This window comes from Solanum dulcamara, chromosome 12 (assembly GCF_947179165.1).
Source record: "Solanum dulcamara chromosome 12, daSolDulc1.2, whole genome shotgun sequence".
Classification (NCBI taxonomy): Eukaryota; Viridiplantae; Streptophyta; class Magnoliopsida; order Solanales; family Solanaceae; genus Solanum; species Solanum dulcamara.
Window position 1 is genome coordinate 21,926,770 of NC_077248.1, and position 20,507 is coordinate 21,947,276.

At 33.2% G+C, this 20,507-nt stretch overlaps 1 protein-coding gene across 1 annotated transcript; it reads right to left on the minus strand.

Annotated features, from left to right (window-relative positions):
- Positions 1–11,641: 11,641 nt before the first annotated feature.
- On the minus strand, positions 11,642–15,117 carry LOC129877422 (protein DETOXIFICATION 29-like). The gene is made up of 7 exons (XM_055952920.1): positions 14,537–15,117; positions 13,721–14,262; positions 13,546–13,632; positions 13,285–13,341; positions 12,862–13,100; positions 12,549–12,754; positions 11,642–12,094 (listed from the first exon to the last, which is right to left on the minus strand). The coding sequence occupies exons 1-7, from the start codon at positions 14,774–14,776 to the stop codon at positions 12,029–12,031; spliced, it is 1,437 nt and encodes a 478-aa protein (XP_055808895.1). The 5' UTR covers positions 14,777–15,117; the 3' UTR covers positions 11,642–12,028.
- Positions 15,118–20,507: the final 5,390 nt, after the last annotated feature.

Genomic DNA, 20,507 nt, shown 5'->3' on the forward strand with positions numbered 1-20,507 from the left:
TTTGAACTCTCCCCAACTCATGGGACCTACCTCAATGGGTCTCTCACTCTTCCATTTGTCAAACCAAATTCTAGCAACACCTTTCAATTGATAAGAAGCCAAATCCACCCTTTCAATCGGGCTAAACCCTATTATCTCAACAATCTTGTGGATACTCTCAACAAGCTCTTGTGGATCAAAACTCCAGAATGCTAAGTCAACTCTAGACACAAATATGAGAAGCGTAAGTATCATCCGTCCCTACATTATGAGATAATGTAGGCAAAATTGTGTTAGTACATAGAAGATAATAATTATGTGAGATATGCATGAACTAATGATATAACATGAGCAATATGATATGGAATGCATGACCAATATAACGAAGCATGAATAAGGCTTAAAGGCATTTGAAAATACACTATAACTTATGGTCAATGCATTATAAAAATTTATAATAAAACTTACATCTTTGCATACAACTTGTGAAGGATAAGACCTTTAACCAACATCTAATACCATGCGAGCTATAACATGGAATCATATATAACTCTCACATTGAGAAGAAAGAGGCTACTTGACAAGGTAAACTCCATGAGAACATCTTAACATCATAAGCTATATGTGGATCCACTAGCTAAGCCATAAGGCAACCTATGGTGGCAACGTAGTTTGGGACTTTAGGTTGTTACTAGGATTTCCTTGAGTAACTAACTATGTTATCGGACCGAAACCCAACTAAGAGTCCTCTCGGAATTGTACTTATCACACCATAATAAATTTTTTGAATCATTATTGATTATTATTATTATAGCTTTCATTATTCAATCATAAATCTCAACTTCATTCATAAAAGCTTTCTTTGAAAATTATTGAACTTCATGATCATAATTCATGTAAATCATCATTGAAAATAGATTCATGCATGGGCATTCATAATTCAACTTGAAATCATGCAATTTATATAGAATTATGCCTATAATAATCATTGATAACAAGTAAAAATATAATTAAAATATCCCAATGCAATTCATCAAAACTAGGGTTAGAAGGTAATTGAAATTCAAGAGATCTTTTGAGGAAACCTTGGGACTTCATGGGTGAAAGGAACCAATGGATCAAATCCCACATACCTTGGTGAAATCAACTTAGAAATTGGGGAAGAATTGATTTGTAAGACCCCATAAGTCAGAAAGATGGAACCAAGGAGAAAAGTCTCAAAATTTCAAACCCATCCATCTGAACGAGTTCCTCTATGGCTCGTAGAGCTTTCCATGGCTTGTAAGGTAGGTTCGTAGAGCGACCCTTCGAGCATAGTTTGATATTTCCTTAAGGAGAGGATCTATGACTTGTCATGTCGATTAGTCCTTAAGATGATGGGTCGTAGAAAGCCCTTGTAAACCAAGTTTAGTGGCCAAGTTTCAAGGATCCCTCAGGACAAGATGACGACTTAACAGGACGGCTCATAGAAGTAAGGACGGGTCGTAAAGACCACCTATCAAAAAACTTCAGAGACTTGAATTTTGCAGGGTTTTGGAACCTACAAGACGATCCCAAAAGATGGGTCATTTCCTTGACGATGGGTTGTAAACCCTGCCTGTTCCCAAACTTCAGAGACTCTATTTTCAGAACTTTTCTCATACTTGTAGGATGAGTCATTTAGATGATTCATCATTGCCAAGACTGCCCGTATAATAGGGTTCGTAAGGCCAATTTTCCATAATTAATGAAGGGCGATTGTGTCTTTTCCAAAGTTTGGTTCAATGAACCTAGACACTTTTATGGTCAAGTTCAAAGTCTATAAATACTCTTTTCTTTAAAATCTCCTCCTATTCAATTCATTCTCTTAAAATTTCCAAGGCAAGAACTCACAAGGTCTCTCAAGATTTCTCTCCAATCTCCAATCTCCAAGCTAGGGTTTCCAGGTTTCTTTAAGGTTCTTCTTCAATTCCTAGTGAATTCAAGCAAGGTATGTCGGGATTGATTTATGGGACCTTTTCACCCATGAAGTCCCAAGGTTTTCTCAAAGTTTCTGTTACACCTCACCCTTTTAAACTCAGAATGTTTCATAAGTTCCTTGGACATTACCATATGAACCGGATATGCTACGACACTATCAAACGGCTCTATGGAAGGGAGAATGTGATACCCCATACTAGAGAAGGTTGGAGATGAAATCATAAGAGTCCGGAAGGAATTGGAGGCCAAGTAACGAGTCGTAGGACTCGACTTATCTACGCAAGCTACTAATTTAGAAATCTTACATACGTGAGTTACTTGATTACATACAAAACTTATGTAGCACGGATTACATAGGCTCTTAAAATAAGACGAGTTTCCGAACCTACGAAAATGAAGCAAGCAGGTGACAAGCAGGCAGGTGACTCACCTACTTGGGATGGACCCCACGCTGCCACATGGCAGCCCCTAACTGGTTGCATAGATATGGTGGACCAATCACGGCTGGACACGTGTCACCCTAGGGGGCTGACACGTGTCACCCCCATAGCCACCCTATATATATGTGTATTGTGACTAATTAGTTCATTCCTAGCCAGAAAATCAGTCCAAAACATGGAGAGAAAACGTGAAAAATGAAGAAGGGAAAGGCAGCCATGTCTGGAAGAATTTAAGGGTAAGTTCTTCAATTTTCTTCCGTGAATTAATTATATACGGTGTACCTTAAGTACGTGGATACGTATATATGTATTTTAAGACCTTCATGGAAGTAAAACTCCAGCTTTTCAATTGGAATTTGGAAGAGAAAATAAGAGAAAGTCGAAGGAGAAAATGTTAAGAATTAATTAACCAACCCGTTTTTGGAAGGGACAGTGGTTAGTAATATTGGTATAACTTCTTGTGTACAGATTCGTTTCGAGTGATTTAATATGTTTTGGAAAGGTATTTCGTGGTTCTATAACGTTCATTCAGACTCCAAAATCCAGTTCTACTTTTATCAGCTTCAAAAGTGGTGATGAAGTGTAGAGGAGGTACTGCCCAGATTTGGTTTTGAAAATTCTACACGGACAGCTGTAAGTATTTTGGTCATATCTTTTTGTACAAAATTTATGTAGGGATGATTCGAAATTTTTTGCGACCCTAAGACATATGTCTATAACTTTCATGAAGGGCGTAAATCCTGTTTCCCTCCATTACCCCTTCGAAACGAAGCGGCAAGGTAAAACAGTAAGCTGTCCAGATTTCACATTTTGGATAGTTTTGGCGAGTTTGACAAGTTTAACGTAAGGTAAGGTTTCTTCTTTAAATTTGAGATTTATGTGTTCTTATGGAGCATGTTACACGCCCTATTGGTGGCTGGAAATATGAAAATGGTTTAGAAATACTTGGCGTTCGGAATAAACTAATTTGTAGTCGTTATAGTTGAATTGTTGTCGAAACAAAGTGTTGTTCTTGTGAGTTGCTCTGCAGGGGTGTGGCTTGTTGTTGCAGGGCCTAAATATGTCCTAATGTTGGTTAGGGTGCTGCTGGTAGAAGCCACATGACCCCTCGTTATGTATAATTAAAGGCGTCACAAAATAAAGGCTAGACGCCCTATTGAGATATCGTATTTTTGGAATAAGTCGTTTGGAGTGTATGTTGTATATTGTTGGATGAATTGCTGCAGGTTGTTGTTGTTGGTTGGCTGTAGGTCTTAGGGACCTAATTGGAAATTCGGATAGGGCACATTATAGGGGAGGTGCTGCCCAATTTTCGTTAACGCCTTAACAAACTAAAGAACTAGTCGAGGAAACGACTAAGGGAATAGATTTCATTAGCATTAAGGCGTAACCTCAGATACTGAAAAGTTAAGAGTAGTTGATATTCGTATTACTTTATATTGAATAGGTTCAGAAGACGACGAGGCGAGCAGGATAAAGGGTAACTCCCAAGAGGTATGTAAAGCTTTCTTGTGGCATGTTTTGGTATAAGCACATACAATTATCTTTCTTTCCTTTTGGCAAGTTTTAGCCTTAAGTGAATTGTATGTGGAATGTGGGAATAATTCCATTCCCGGAACTCCAGGTATGCCCCATAATCCCTAACTACAGTTAAGTGTTAACGCCCCTACAAGGATTGAGTATTACCTGTTAAGACTTCTACGTGCTAAAAGAATAGTGTATGGGAAACTATCTTTCCCTTCTCTTGATATGTATTTGGTAGTGGCTCACCGAGCCCTATAATGGGTCGGGTATGAAATATGTGTATGAAGGTCATCTGAAACAAAGTACAGACTACATAAAGCTTATTCTCTTTCTTCTTTTGGGCATGCCTTTGTCTTAGTTGTAAGTTAAATATGATCTGAGCTCTAGGGTAACTCTATTCTCAAATACCTCTTATTTACTTCTGAATATTGAACTCCTACAGTAGTCGAACTATTTCCCTGGAAACTGTTATATGCTATAGAGATAACAAATATACAAGCTCCAAGTCTTACAGACTATATGTTAACAAATGTTTCTGGTTCCATAAGCAATTTGGCTTTACTTTAGTACGTGTCTAAGGACCCCAAAACACTAGCTAATATAGCCCCTAATGGCATTTAAAGGGCATTTAAGGTGATTACATTACAATCCTGATTCTCAGACAATAGCTTAATTTTCTTCTACGGTTGAGTCTTCGATAATGATTTAAATTGCATATAGTTGCTCATTACTCTACTCGTGTATACTGTGACCCATCTTTCCCTGAGTCCCGGGCCAGGATATGTTCTCGTGTACAGTTTACTGCATTATTCACTGAGTCCCTCAATAGAGGGCCAGGATACGTGTATAAATATATGATGATGTGTTGTAATAAGGTGGTGATGGCACTGGGGCCATGATGGTTTTACAGAGATGATTTACAGAGATGATTCACCGGACCCCCAAAAGGGCCGGCTATATCATATGACTCGAACATGCATGTTTTTGTAATTCATAAAGTACAGGTACAGGTTTCTGAATTGATATCTTATCCCCTGATTCTCTATCTCAGATATGTTTCCAGTTGTATTATATTATGTTTTACATACTCAGTACACATATCGTACTGACCCCCTTTCTCGGGGGGCTGCGTTCATGCCCGCAGGTACAGATACAAATTTTGGGAGTCCGTCAGCTTAGGATTCCATGCAGCTCAGCTGGAAGAGGCTCCATTGTATCGGAGCCTAGTTTTTGATACTGTCCACGGATGTATAGAAATTGTTTTATCCATTCAGGGGTACGGCGGGGTCCCTGTCCCGCCATATGTTGTCATTTATATGTTTAGAGGTCTGCAGACATGTATATGTGGGTTGTGTATGTCAGTTTGATTAAGCTGGGTCTACATGATATATGATATATGTTATTATGTTATGGTAGCCTTGTCGGCTTGCGTGCCCTGTCATGTTGTGATACAAACGAAAAGGGCTACAGTTTATAAAAATGTTATCGCCCAGTGGGGCTCTATTACATGATATTGTCTTATTTATGATTCAATGTGACCTCAGCTAATAGATATATGTACGGGGGTTCAAGGTCGGACCCCAGTCGCGGCCTACGGGGTTGGGTCATGACAGTTTCTTTCAATTTCAATTAATTATGAACCCTACTTTTGATAAATTATATTGGACTGATTTAATTCTATTTTTAGATGTTATCAATAATCATTATATGCATGTTTTCATATGAATTGCTTAATTTTAAGTTGAATTATGAATTCACATGCATGAAGCTATTTCCAAGTTAAGATTATGAAGTTACAGATTATTTTCATGAATAGATTATGAATTCAATGATTTTCAAGTAAAGTTTTCAATGAGTTACAGCTGAGATTATGATTTTTGAAGTTAAAGTTGAGATAATGATCAGAGTTAAGACCATTAGATGTTTTGAGAAAATGATCATAGTTAAGATCATTAGATGTTTAAATATGGTGATAAGGACAATTCTCACTGAAGTTATAGATTCTTATGAATCACCAAGTTAGATGAGTTATTCCTAAATGTTTTAAAGATGGATTGATAGGCAGTTACTATCTTTTCCTACTATGTTATGAGTATGTTTTATGAGTTTCTGTTGGGATATTGACTAAGAACCGAGAAGACTTCTAGGTGGGGTTCAGTCGGATAACGTAGTTGGTTATCCAAGGAAATTATAGTAGCAACCTAAAGTCCTAAACTGCGTTGCCCACGCAGGTTACCTTCATGGCTTAGCTAGTGGATCCACATAGCCCAGTTGAGTTGAGTTGAGTCGAGTTATCTTTGGAGTATGCCTTGGCAAGGTTGCCTCCCTTGTTTTGACTAGGAGCCATCGATATGTCTCAATGCAAAAGTCATTAGATTTCATGTAGTAGCTCGCATGGTCTTAGTTGTTGGTTAAAGGTCATATCCCACAAAATTTCGAGTTAAGCTTTAAGACATCAAGTTATGAGTTGAAAGTTGAAGTTTTATGATATGCATTGACCAAGAATTTCTTATGTTTAAAAAATTGCTTTTAAGCTATACTCATGCTCAATATGATTAGTAATGCATATTATGTCATATTGATCATGTTCTCTTACTTGTCATGCATACCTCACATACTTAGTACATTCAAACATACTAACGCATATTTTTCTACATTGTCTCATAATGTAGGGACGAACGACACTCACTACTACCCCGCTCATGGCTAGAGTTTTTCTAGCTCTTCAAAGAGTTGGTGAGTCCTCATTCTACCGAGAAAAAGACTTTATTTCATGTTTCTATTTCTTATACATTTCTTTTATTGGTAGGGTGAGCTAGGAGCTTTTTCTAAGCCCCTCCTTCGAAGGTTAAACTAGAGGCATGTTTAGACGATGTATTGGTGTAATCTGGTTTGGACGTTGATAGAGTTGGGTTTCCCTAAGTCCCTTACCCCACTTATGATTACTTTCGCTTATATTTATAGTGTTCTTTACCTTATGTATGCAATAAATGCTATGATGACGTATGGTTGGGGTTTGTCGCATCCCAATTATAGTGTTACGACTAGGCCCTAGGTCAGGTCATGACATTATTTCTCTTGAAAACCTAGCTTGAGTGTGTGAGATAACCTTAAGAGAATTGATTGATATTGCCTTAGGGAAATTAAAGAATGATTTAGAATAGAAGGGGATTTTGAAGGGTTGGATAGTTATAGATTCTGAATAATGCCCAAAAGGTGTCTAGATATATTGAATCGAGCTTGCAAAAATACCCTTATATCCTTCATTAAACTTTTGAAATTAAGCCTACGGCTTGGGCCTACAAGTCATACAAACTCCTGCGACTCATCAACTCGAGTCATCCTACAGGACTAAAAATCTCTAAAATCCCGAGTCTCTGAAGTTACATCGATGTGTCATTTTCACGATCCATTAATAAGACTACGGGTCATAGATCCTTATCATCCTGCAGGTCTGAAACCTTGCATATTTTCCTGAGTTCTGATCTTTCCTCATGAGTTAATATGGCGAATCATCAACCTGCCTACAACTCATCCTCGCAAGTCGTAGGACCTCTTCTGAGATTAGTGCTGAACTGGATCAATGACTCACTCTACCTATGCGTTGTTGGAATGGCTACGAGTTGTAGAGTGACTCATAAACTAGAGGACAATCAACATTTTGAGGAATTATTTTTGGTTCCAACTTTTCGACTTTCGGAGTCTTACACTACCACTAATACCTTAATAGATGATATCCTTATTAAAAGTGAGTATGTGTCAATGTAATCGAGACCTTCTTTCTGTCTATAACCTTTGACTACAAGTCTAGCCTATTTATCAGTGCCATCAACTTTTATTTTTCTTTTAAAGATCTATTTTGATCCTAAAGGTTTGTTCCCAAGAGGAAGACCAATCAGTTCCCGTGCATTTTTATTCAAAATTGATTCGATCTTACTATGGACTGTTTCTTTTCAAAATGCTGACTCAGAAGAAGACATCACTGCTTTAAATATTTGAGGTTCCTTTTCAAGCAAGAATGCTACAAAATCTAGTCCAAAAGAAGTAGATGTCCTTTGACTTTTGTTACAGCTTATCAACTTTGTAGTAAATCAAAACTTATTAATAAAGCATTCATCATCTTTTTTAATGTTCGATTTTTTTCTGTAATTTCATTTGATTATAGAGTGTAAGGGGCAATAGTCTGATGAATAATTTCATATTCTAAACATATCTCTGAAAAAGGAGATTCATATTCTTCACTGATCACTTTGAATCATCTTTATCGTTTTATTCAATTGATTTTCCACTTCATTCTTATATTGCTTAAATGGGTCACTTGTTTTATTTTTACTATTAATAAAATGCACATAACAAATATTGAGTGCAATGGTCAATAAAAATTATAAAATACTTTTTTCCACTGCAAGATGGTATTGAATTCATATCACATATATATGTATGAATTAAGTCTAAAGAATTTGAATTCCTATCAATAAACTTATATGAATATTTAATAAACTTAGATTCAACACCAATTTCACATTTTGATTTATTACATCAAACTTAGGTAATACTTTTAAGTTAATCAATCTTCGCAGAGTTTTGTAGTTGACATGTCCTAAATGAACATGCTATAAAATATTTGACTCCAATAAGTTAACAGAAGCAAAATGCTAATTAATATTGTCAACAACTATTACATTTAGCTTTATAAATCCCTCAGTGAAGTAACCCTCTCCTACGAACATTTCATTCTTACTTATTATAACTTTGTCACTAACAAGGACACACTTAGACCCATTTTTAATGGGTAGTCGAGCAAAAATCAAATTCTTTCTGATTGTAAGAACGTGCAGAACTTTGTTGAGAGTCAGAACCTTGCCGGAAGTCATCTTCAAAAGTAACTTCCCACATCCATCAATATTGACTGTTGCAGTATTTCCCATGAAAAACTCCTCATTAAATTCAGTGTGAGTGTATCTTGCAAATGCTTCTTTCATAGAACAAACATGTCGAATGGAACTAGAGTCAAGAAACCACTCCTTTGGATTTCCAACCAAGTTGCACTCTGATATCATAGCATAGAGGTCATCTACATCATCCATCTTTTCCACCATGTTTTCTTGAACCTATCCCTTTATTTTTTTCCTTCTTCAGGGCATGACAGTCGGGAGCCTTGCGACCAGCTTTTCTACAATTGTAGTAGTTGTCTTAGAACTTTTTCTTGGTTTTCTCTTTCTTTTATCCAGTGAAATTCATTCTTTTCTTGCCGTCTGTGGGAGTCTTTTTAAAAATATTATCTCCCATAATACTTGAATTTCCAACTTCTTTTTAGTTGTTTTGTTATCTTTCTCAATCTTGAGACGAATTACAAGATCTCCGAGCTTTATCTCTTTGTGCTTGTGCTTTAGATAGTTTTTGAAGTCTCTCTACGAATGAGATAACTTTTCAATCATTGAAGTCACTTGAAATGCTTTATTAACCACCATTTCCTCAGTAATAAGGCTATGGAAAATAATTTGAAGCTCTTGAACTTAAATTTTAACTGATTTGTTGTTTATCATTTTATAGTCCAAAAATTTGGCAACCACAAAAATTTTCAAACATGCATCTTCAGTCTTATACTTTTTCTCAAGTGCATCCCACAACTCTTTTGAAGTAGTCAATGCACTATAAATATTGTACAAGTCCTCTCTAAAGAAGTTTAGATGAAGACTTAGGAAGTTTGTTGTTTTCATGCCTCAAAAGTCACGAACTTTTCTCTCTCTAGCATATTAGCTATAGACCTGGGGGCTCATTGATAAACTTTTGCATACCAAGAGTGGTAAGTTAGAAAAATACCCTTTGTTGACACCTTTGAAGTTCACTCGAGAGAATTTCCCCGATTTCTCTGTCAGTAGCACAACAGTTCGGCTTGGTGTTGCAACAGTCACAGAAGTAGTAGCACTTTGAGTTGTCATGTTTTCACTGACAAAATGGACAAACTTGATTCAGTAAGCAGTAGACAGAATTGCATAACTTATCACAACAACAACGACGAAGTTTTTATATTCTTCAAATTGTTGTACAAGTATGAATTTTGATATTCCAACAAAGTTTTTATATTCTTCAAATTGAAATATTAATTCACACTTAATATTAAACAGGGCGGTGAAGTTTTTATATTCTTCGAACCAAATATACAGTCTGATTTTTAGGTGAAGTTTTGTATTATTCAAATCAAAGGAGTAGAAAATCAGAAGATTTTAATCTCCAAAAAATCAAATACCGATAAATTTCAATTGGAGAGAAAACCACACAAGTTTTAATCTCCAAACAATCATATAGATTAAAAAAACTAATTTCCTTAAGATTGTTATCCAATCTGTATTAGAAAATCACCTAAAACAAAAAAAATTGTAAAACAAAAACTTTTATAGAACAAAAAACTTTTGCAGAAATAATAAACAACAAAGCTTTTAGCAAGTTTTCAAAACCAAAAATTAAAACTAGTAATGAGAACAAAATTTGTAAGAAAAACATAAACAATATTGACAATAAGAAAATCGAGTCCACTGAATGTACAATGTGTCCTTAAGAAAATTATTCCCCTCAAGTACCTAATGTTAATGGAATATATCCTTCCAGGATAGAATGCATTTATTCACCAGTATATCGATACCAAAAATAATGGTGTCAGCGAGCCACTCAATGGGAGCAAAGTACACTAAAATACTAGATTTAGTTGTGCAGAAGAAGAAAAAGTAGTTCAGAAATTTCATAGTGAAAAGTCTGAGGAATCACATGTATTTATAGCCAAGAAGTATTGTTTCTGAAAGTTTGCAATCTTGTAGAATAGTCACTAAGACATGGCTATTCCTGAAAGTTTGCAACCTTTTCAGAACAGTCATTAAAAAAATGGTGGAACATTTAAATAAAATGGGAAACACATTGTAAATAAATCGGGTCACGCGGATCCGATTTTGGGTTAGGTTGTTTCGGGTTGGCCATTTAATGATTAAATAATAATTAATTACCTAATAAAAGAAAATTTTGTCCAAAAAGTAATCTCTCAATCATTTTTCAAAGCTAAAGCCAAAGACGAGCGACGACGACAGCGGCGCTAGGGGGTTCCTCTTTCCAACCCATTTAACAACTAGAAGAAGTGTTTCATTATTTAAACACTTGAATTTTTCTCTCCACTACCAATGAAGGAGAATTGTTTTTTTTACTAGAGAACACTTCATATTTTCTCCTTTCATCTTTCCTCCATTTCCCATTTTTTCTTACTATATAAACCCAACAACCTGTGCCATTTAGAACTTGCCCCATTGATTTTCACTAAAATATGGAGAGTTGCAAAATTGAAATGGTTAAAAGGTATCTTGCACAGTTTGAGCATGAAATATGAATATCCGGTTAGTGTTTATGGTGATAGTCAAGTAGTCATACTTGGGATGTCTACACGAAAGGTGAACGACATATGAGTCATATACTAACATTGTAATTCCTCCATTTCATATTAAGTGAATTTTTGAGGGATTTTTCATTGTTCAAAATAAATGAATTATTCAAAGTTCAAGATAGATGTTTGAAACTTTTTCCATATTTGCCCTTTCATTTATTGAAGTTTTATATTTTCTAAGAGATAAATCACACTACCAAAGTTATATTTATGATTTTAGAAAGAGTAATAGTGGAAAATATGGTTTAAATTATGTCCTTGAATATTTTTCTTAATATGTGTACATTGCTTCACAAATTCACTTAATATGGAATGAAGGGAGTAACTTCGACATTTATTGTATGTTGGTTTCAAGGAACAACAAACTTTTGTAATGATGAATGCAATGTATTCCTTTTTTGAGGTCTATTCACACTCTTGGAATTCACACTCTTGTTGTTTATAATGAAAGGCTAGTAACTAGTCTTTAAACACTAAACGGACTGATGAATATATGTGTATATTAAATTATGAATATACAAATGTAAAATTTTTAATAATAGGAGAAGAAAACAAATGTTTGGATTGAGCTTGCCCAAAGATATCATGCCGCCACCAATAATGTACACTGACCCTTGTTTCAAAATAGGATGGACTTTTACGCTTGTTTGATTTCCCCATTGAATTGAATTAAGAATAGATTGAATTGGACTTGCTTGTATTAGGAGGTTGATTCGTTCTCCACTTCACCACCCCAAGTTCTCACTCTTTCCTCTGCTTGAAGAGCCTGCAATAATTTGAGAGTTAATCTAGATAGCCGCTCATCCAAATGCTTAAACTAATAATAGCACGCGAATGTCTAATGATGTATGTAATTTATGTATAATATATGTATAACAAGTGTATAATTTATGTATATCGGTTAGGAAAAGTAAACCTTGAAGCTGGATGGTTATTTATGTAAAGATTCCCATGAATTATTACTCTAGCGGAATCTGATACATCAAATATCATACTCCTTGTTGTATTGGGAAGTGAGATTCAATGTAACAATATCTACATAAATATATGCCTAATTCTTGAATCTCTTGACCTTTGTTATTTTTGCCTAATCATTTGAGAAATGTTGTAGCTAACACTATGTGATTCATCCCATCAGCTGTCTAATCCTTGGTTGGAACAGATATCTAGTGGAATTGTTGAGGTGCACACAAAATGACGATGAAAAAAGTCAGAATTACCTGTTTGTGCCAACTGGTTCGGGCAATGATAAAAAACTGGAAGAGGGTCTGAAGCAAGCTCCCAGCAAGCATAGCTGAAAGTATGCCTTCAACTCCAAATTTGAACTTGTAACCAAGCAATGCACCCAATGGCAGCCCAAAACCATAATAACCTCCAATGCTAATTAAGGCCACTTGAAGCTGCCATCCTGCACCAACTGCCACTCCTGCATTTTGAAATTTGATTAATAACATCCAATGCTAATTAAGACCACTTTTTTCATATGTATGTACCTCGAAAGTAGGTCAACGAGTAGAATTTAGAGAGAAATACCAAGTAGAACAGGTTGGATTCCATTAAGGAAGATGATAGCTGCAAGAATATAGCCCAGCTTTGATGTTTCCTTTATGACATGCTGCTCATTTGTGAATAGTCTTGGAAACTCTTTTCTGGTAGCTAATATTGTGGCTGAGAATACAAGGCCAATAACTGCTGATGTCAAAACATTGACTAAAATGGAGAATTTTGCTGCTTTTGGATTTCCAGCTCCTAATTCATTTGAAACTCTCACACTGCAAAGCCACAATTATCTCAGGGAGGGCAGATTTCCAACAAAATAGGGGAAAATTAATTGAACAGAAACAGAAAATATTATCATCCGGGCTATATTTGCTAACGAAAATCTCATGATAGAATTTACATGCTGCAAGCAAAAGCACTACTCCTACTAGTTCTTTTGGACTTTTTTCAGCTAACCTGGTTGATGCAGTGAAACCAAAGGCAACCGTCAGAGTCCACAGTTGCAGGCCGAGGCTGTCAATATCCAGACCAGTTGGTTAACGTGTAAGGATTTGTAGTGAAGTGATTCAAAAGAAAGTTTATAGTGAAAGAAGTCAAAAAGAAAGAATCAAATTTGTGAGACAACAAAAGGGTAATTAGCTCAAAATTTCATTACACTGACGATGTACAAGTTAAATCCAAGAAAGTGTAGTTGCTATGGAGCAACATGAAACTAACCAGATCGATATGGCATCAACAGAAACTGTAGCATTTTTCAAGCCTCCTACCATTAGAATCACTGCTGTGAAGTACCAAAGCTCTAAACTGCCACCATTTAATTAGTCTCATCACGAAGTTGAAACATTTCAAGAGACAGTAAGTAGTAACTACCAAGCTTCCAGTCTCTACTTACCACACCATTACAGCGGAGGCAAGTGATAGCTTCACAAAATTAGTCAATGATTTGAAAGCCAGACATGAAAAACCAGTCCATGCCTCTGGAAAATAGCCCGAAACAATGTAAATAAGCTGAGCAATGTCCAAAATCCACCAAGAGATGTTTCCAGCAATTGCAGCACCAAAAAGTCCATGCCCTGCCTTTACAACAAGAATCCAATTGAGGAATACATGAATTGCCAATCCTACGATGGATGTGATGGCCATGAACCAAACTTTGCTCTGAGATTGAAGAAACTTTTGCATAGGAAAATTGAGGGCATATGCAAACATTTGAGGAATAATCCAAATTGCATATTTCCCTGCAAGATGAGAGATATCTTTATCTTGACGTAGGAGCTTTAGTATGGGCGATGTGAAGACAAAAACTGGCGTGAGCAACAAAGATGTAACTCCAGTAATGATCCATGATCTCTGCAAGTAAACTCCAAGCATATTGAACTGTCCAGCTCCCACTGCTTGACCACAAAGTGTTGCCAAAGCACTTGCCATCCCTAACTAATTAACAAAACCCTGTTATTTGTCTTAAATATGCTACATATTATTCTATACTCCATAACTACCAATACACAATGGGGCCTTTTTTTATTATGAGCGAATTGAGTCCATACTTATTCATGGCCTATTTGAATTAATTTGAGTGAACAAGAAAAATAAGGAATTTGGAACCGCTAAGGTTAAATATTAATTTAAAACTCATAAATTTTAAATCTCAGACTCCGGCCTCTGCTTTAAAAAAAACAATAAAAGGAGAGAATATATAATAGCATACCATGACTCCATAGACAAATCCTGCAATAACATTATGAACTTCTGAGACAGCAGCAAGCTCTAAATCTCCCAGTCTTCCTGCAAAGGCAGCCGTGACAAACTCAAGGGAGAACAAAGACACTGCATTCAAGATAGCTGGTCCTGCTATATGCCACACCTTTTTTCCTTCAACACACCATTTATTGCCTATCTTTTCCTTCTCAGTCTCTTGTCTCTCTAATTCTAAGGCCTTTTGTTCCATTTTTAGAATTAACCTGATGATTCAAAACTCTCTTTTATCTTCTTTTTTTTAAAAAAAAAAAAAAAGAATCACTGGAGGACCTAGAACTAACTATATTAAAGAAACTAGTATATGCATGTGCCCTCTTATGTTTAAGTGTATTATTATAATTGATTTAAGATAAATTATCTGCAAATTGAGTTGGGTTTGGTATCCATAGTCAGTTAAATAAAAATATTCTGAGCTAATCATGATTCAAGAGATGTAGAAGGTATAAAACTTTGGGCTTTCTGCCCTTTTTGTTGACTATTGACCATAAGACCAAATGATTGAAATAGACAGTTGAAATTGTGAAACACTGCCTATGTTTTCTATTTTTAAGAGAATAATATATTCTTGGAAAATAAAGAAGTTATAGATTGAGGTTTGAGTTGAAATGGTTGCTTTTTCTCTGTCCACACATTTTAAGCAATTTTATCCACTCAATATCATTCAATTATTATATATATATATATATAGCAGATCTACAATATAATATCCAATATCACACTAAATTTATGTGAACTTAATTGTTTTTGTTCAATTTTATAAATGTCTTAGAAAATTTACTAAATATTTATTGATATTTAATTATAAACCCATGAACTTCAAATATGAAACACCTTTGAAAATAAACAGTCAAATTTGTTTGGCTATTTATCATACCATATAAGTGATAATTTTATCAGATTAACATTAATATTTATTTTTAAAAATTATATAATTATCTTAGAAGTAACTTGATTTACAGGTAATCACACAAAAAAAAGTTTGACATTGGCATTCTTGACATAAGACTCTCTGACTAGATTCAATTCAAACAGATTCTATTTAATTCATGGTTCATTTCTGATTTTACGGAATTTGTTACATAACAAATAAAGGAAAAGAAGGGGGGGGGGGGTAGGGGGGCGATACATTGACATACTTGACACTAATTCCCATTAGGAAAAAATTAATCCAGTCCTTGATTTTTCTTAAAACTTCAGTGCAATAAATTATTTGTCCCATATCTTTTTTGTTTTGTTTTGTTTTTCTTCTGTATAAAATTGGTACAAATAATTTATTGCACTAAAGTATCTAAACAGAAGTAGAAACCCTTATTCTTATATAAAAAATATTTTTCAATACAAAATATATAAGTTCAATTTATTTTAAAATGAAATAAGGTCTGAAATATTTTTAAATTATGTAAAATTGAACAAAAATATTCTCCGTTAATAGTCTGATCCAAAAATGTTCATATTATTAATAATTTAATAAAAAAATATCTTACAATTACTTTTGAATTAAAAATATCTTTTTCCTAATAAACATATTATTTCTTTATTTGAAAACACAAAACAAATCATATTGGAAACTTTCGAGCACGTAATATATGCTACCATTGGAGAGACTTAAACCACATCTTAATCCAAATGCGGCATTCAACAAAATCATGAGCCTCGTAGTACCTGCATATGGCAGCTCTGTGGAGCTTTTTGGTTCGAAACCTTTTGAATTTCTTGTAGTGTTGGTGATTTTTTTAGAAAAAAGTTACACAATTAATTCCCTATAATTATTTTAAATAAAATTTTCATTAACCTATCTATAATTATTTTAAATAAAATTTTCATTAATCTATATATAGATTACCCAATTTTTCTGAGGGTCTCTCGGAAACAGCCGTCCTACCTTGTAGGAGTAAGGTCTGCGTACACTCTACCCTCCCCAGACCCCACGTTGTGGGATTTCACTGGGTTGTTGTTGTTGTTGTTGTATATATATATATATATATATATATATATATATATTACATGAAATCCCTTAAGCAAAATGTTGTTCGCTTTTTTTACTCTTTAGAACTTCAACACTAAATTTTATGTATTACTTTCAACGTTTTTCTTACTTGAACTATGCAATATACCATATTTGTGAAATAAGTAGCATCAAAATAAGTGTAGGAAACTAACATGCATATTTTTTAGGTTTTGGAGTCTTTATCATTGTTATAGAATTTTAGTTGAATAATTTTTTATAATTTTACTATTTTAGTTTTTTGCCAAAAATTTTGGGAGAAAAAAGTCATTTTTGAAAAAAGCAAATTAAGTTATTTTTCAAAAGATAAAAAAATAATTTTCCCTTAAAATACTTTTGAGAAAATACATCAGAAACACTTTTTAAAAATTTTGTCAAACACTAATATTTTGTGTATTATTAATACCTTGTTTGATACTATATTTTTTTAGATTATATATAATACTTTATTGTGTATTAAGATATTTATTATTAATATCATGAATTTTCATGTATTAATTATATATTTCTACACATACATTAGACTGATTGGCATCCTTGAATTTTCATTGGGATCATAATTATCTTCCTTTCCTTCAATTTTCATTGGCATCCTTGACATTTGATATAAGACTCTGACTAGATTCAATTCAAACAAACTCTACTTAAGTCACAGCACTTTTTCATTTCTGACTTTATGGAATTTGTTAGATAAAGAATCAAGAAAAAGAGAGGAAGAAAAAAAAAAAGGGGGGGGGGGGGGGGGGTTGACAATTAGCATACTTGCGGGACTTTATTTTTTAAAACAATAATAAGTTAGAAGTATTTTTTTAAAAAATATTGAGTATTATTAATAGAAAATATAAAATTTTCATATAAGAGAAGAAAATTATTAGAAATTTGACAAATTTATATATTACGTTTCAATAAATAAATAAATTAACTATAATAAACTTCATAGAATAAAAATATTAAGATTTTTATTTAAATTTAATTTTAGATCACTGATATATTTGAGACACTCAGGAAAAAATTAAGCCACCTGCATACTTGACTTTAGGAAAATATTGATCTAGTCCTTGATTTTCTTCATAACTCTGTTGACTTCACTCTCCTCTACTCATTTTGAAGAGCCTATTTTTATTTTTCATTAGTGTATGCATATCTGTGCCATATTCTTTTCTTTTTCTTCTGTATAAAATTGGAACAAATTATTTATTGCGCTGAAGTATCGAAACAGAAAGTACAAACCCTCATTTTCTTATATAAGTTTTTTTCAATACAAAATATACAAGTAAAATTTATTTTTACAAAAAAAAACAGAAAAGGGTTAAAAATATGTTTAAACCATGCAAAATCGGAAAAAAAAAGTCTTCCGTTAATAGTTTGGTAAAAAAAAAAACTTCCAACAATATTTTGGTGAATAATTATCCCTATTACTATTATGCTTATCCGCACTTCGCACGGTGTAAATTGCTTTGTATGTATATTATTTAATAGAAATTGATTTAGCATGTTATCAAATACTTATTCAATTTCACCGTTCGGACGATAACTTAGTCCACATGTCTATATACATCTGAAACATAGAAGTAGAAAAAATGTGTACCTTTTTCCAAATATATTTAAGAGATAAGTGTCAAAAACACATCTAAATTATTCTCTTTTTTGAGTTTTATACCTAAACTATTGGGAGTGTGAGTTTCATACATAAACTATCATTTATTAGTTTGAGAAATACATCTCTCTCTTTTATTTTACTCTCATCATGGTGTGTGTGTACTTATGTACTATACTCTCTCTTTCATTTAAAAAAAATTGTCACATCACACCCCACATAGACAAAATATTTCACCTTGACAAAAATTAAATAAATTATTAAAAATTAAATTAAAGATTAAAGTATTACTATCAACCCCTCCCCCCCCCAAAAAAAAATAATATGTTTTTCTTATTACACTCCACCACTTTCTTTCATCATAACCCCCCCCCCCCCCCATTTTTTGGTTTTATTTTTAATTTTTACATTTCTTTATAAAAGTTTTTTTAAAAAAATTCTTACTTAATCTCCCCCCCCCCCCTTCTTCAAATAATAATTTAGATGTTATTTTTAAAAAATTTAAAATATATTCTACCCCGCCCCACCTAATATTCCACCTACAAAAATATTTCTCATTTTGTGTTAGATATATACATGTGATTTTAGGAAAATATTTTTTAGTTGCCGTAAGACTTTTTTTAAAATACAATTTTTATTTCTGTTACATTTGGTATGTAAGTAAAAAACATATTTTCCTAAAAATACATGTACATATCTAACACAAAAACGAGAAAAATATAAAAAAAAAAAAATTAAGAGCAAAGGGGTTAGATAGAATGGGTATAATTTTATTTTATTTTAAAAATAAAAATAACAACATTTTTTTAGGAAGGAATGGGGGAGGGGGTGAAGTATGAATTTTTTTAAAAAAAAATTATATAAAAAAAATTTAAAAATCAAAGGACGGGGATTGTCACGGGAAGGGGGGAGGGGGGAGGTAGTGTTGTGGGTGAGAAAAATATTTTAAATTTTATTTTTTAAAAAATAATTTTTTGGGGAGGGATAAAAATACTTTAGTCTTCAACTTTTAATTAATAGTTTATTTAATTTTTGTCAAGGTGGAATATTTTTTCATGTGGAATGCCATGTGGTAAAATTTTTGCAAAAAATAGAGAGTGTATTACACAACCTGTTTCTCAAAACTAATAAGTGATAGTTTAGGTATGAAGCTCATGCTTTCAATAGTTTAGATATGAAATTCAAAAAAATGGGATAGTTTAGATATGTTTTTGACACTTATTTCTATATTTAAAGGAGTCATGGGAGAAATCAAATTGTACTATATTCTTCTTGTTGTTGCTTTTACTTTCTTCATTGACGTTCAATGATGAATGTTGGTATGCTCCTCAATTTTAGGTGATTCTTAATTTTTTTATAGATTCATCACTAATTATAGACGTTTAAGTAGGAGAAATGGGAAAATGAACCAAGATATTTAGAAATCTTTTACTTCATATGGATATATAATTTAAAAGTTAGATGATCGATTTTCTTATTTCTCTTCTTCATTTTGTCTCATATCTTATAAATGCTTTTGTAAAACTGTTTGATCTTTAACTAAACTTGTCGAATATATAATGACATTCACTAATTCTCTCTTAATATTTTCTCCTATCTCAATGTCATTGTCATCCTTGAACGTGTTTCACCTTGTGTCTACAAAAGATGCATAGAGCCTCAGTAAAATAAATTCATGTGGTCTAGTTCCTTTATCTGCTACTAATAAAATAGTACCTTCTTTTAAATCATGCTTGCATCCTAGGCCTCCTTATGAAAGCAATATCTTCAACTTCTTCCTCAAATTTTTCATTAAAAATGGAGGATTTCCATGCATGATAGACCATATAACACAATAACAAACACAATTTTATGAATGCTGAGGTAAAATGGAGACATTAGTGAATTCATTGAAATGAATACTTCATTGGTTAATTCAAAATTTGAAGTTTATGAATTTCTATATCAATTTCAAATTAATATACAATAATAACTAAATTCACATAAAAATATGTATAAATATTTTAATGTGTCCAAAATTTTATTTAACTTTCAGTTACTTCTACTTCGGTAACTAATAAAGAATTAAATTATTCAAAGATGATCCAATAATCTATTGTTGTTTGATTATCAAAAATATTAAGGGGGTCAACTATTTAATTAACTAATCCTTCTTGATTAATTTATTTAGGAATACATACCCAAAGAAATACCCAGACCAATTAAGCACCATTCTACCACACTTAAAATTCAGTGCATATGATTAACTGAATTATAAATATTCTATTAGTTTTATTTTATTTAGCCCTTATACTGAAAAATTATACTAAAAAATAATAG

What these genes read in the sequence shown, in the direction of transcription:
- LOC129877422 (XM_055952920.1), bottom strand. Translation starts at nt 14,776, where the DNA reads ATGGAACAAAAGGCCTTAGAATTAGAGAGACAAGAGACTGAGAAGGAA. An exon ending in GATTTGTCTATGGAGTCATG is followed by an intron (nt 14,263 to 14,536) that starts GTATGCTATTAT and finishes TTTGTTAATTAG; the next exon opens with TTAGGGATGGCAAGTGCTTT. An exon ending in GAACCAGTTGGCACAAACAG is followed by an intron (nt 12,095 to 12,548) that starts GTAATTCTGACT and finishes AAATTATTGCAG; the next exon opens with GCTCTTCAAGCAGAGGAAAG.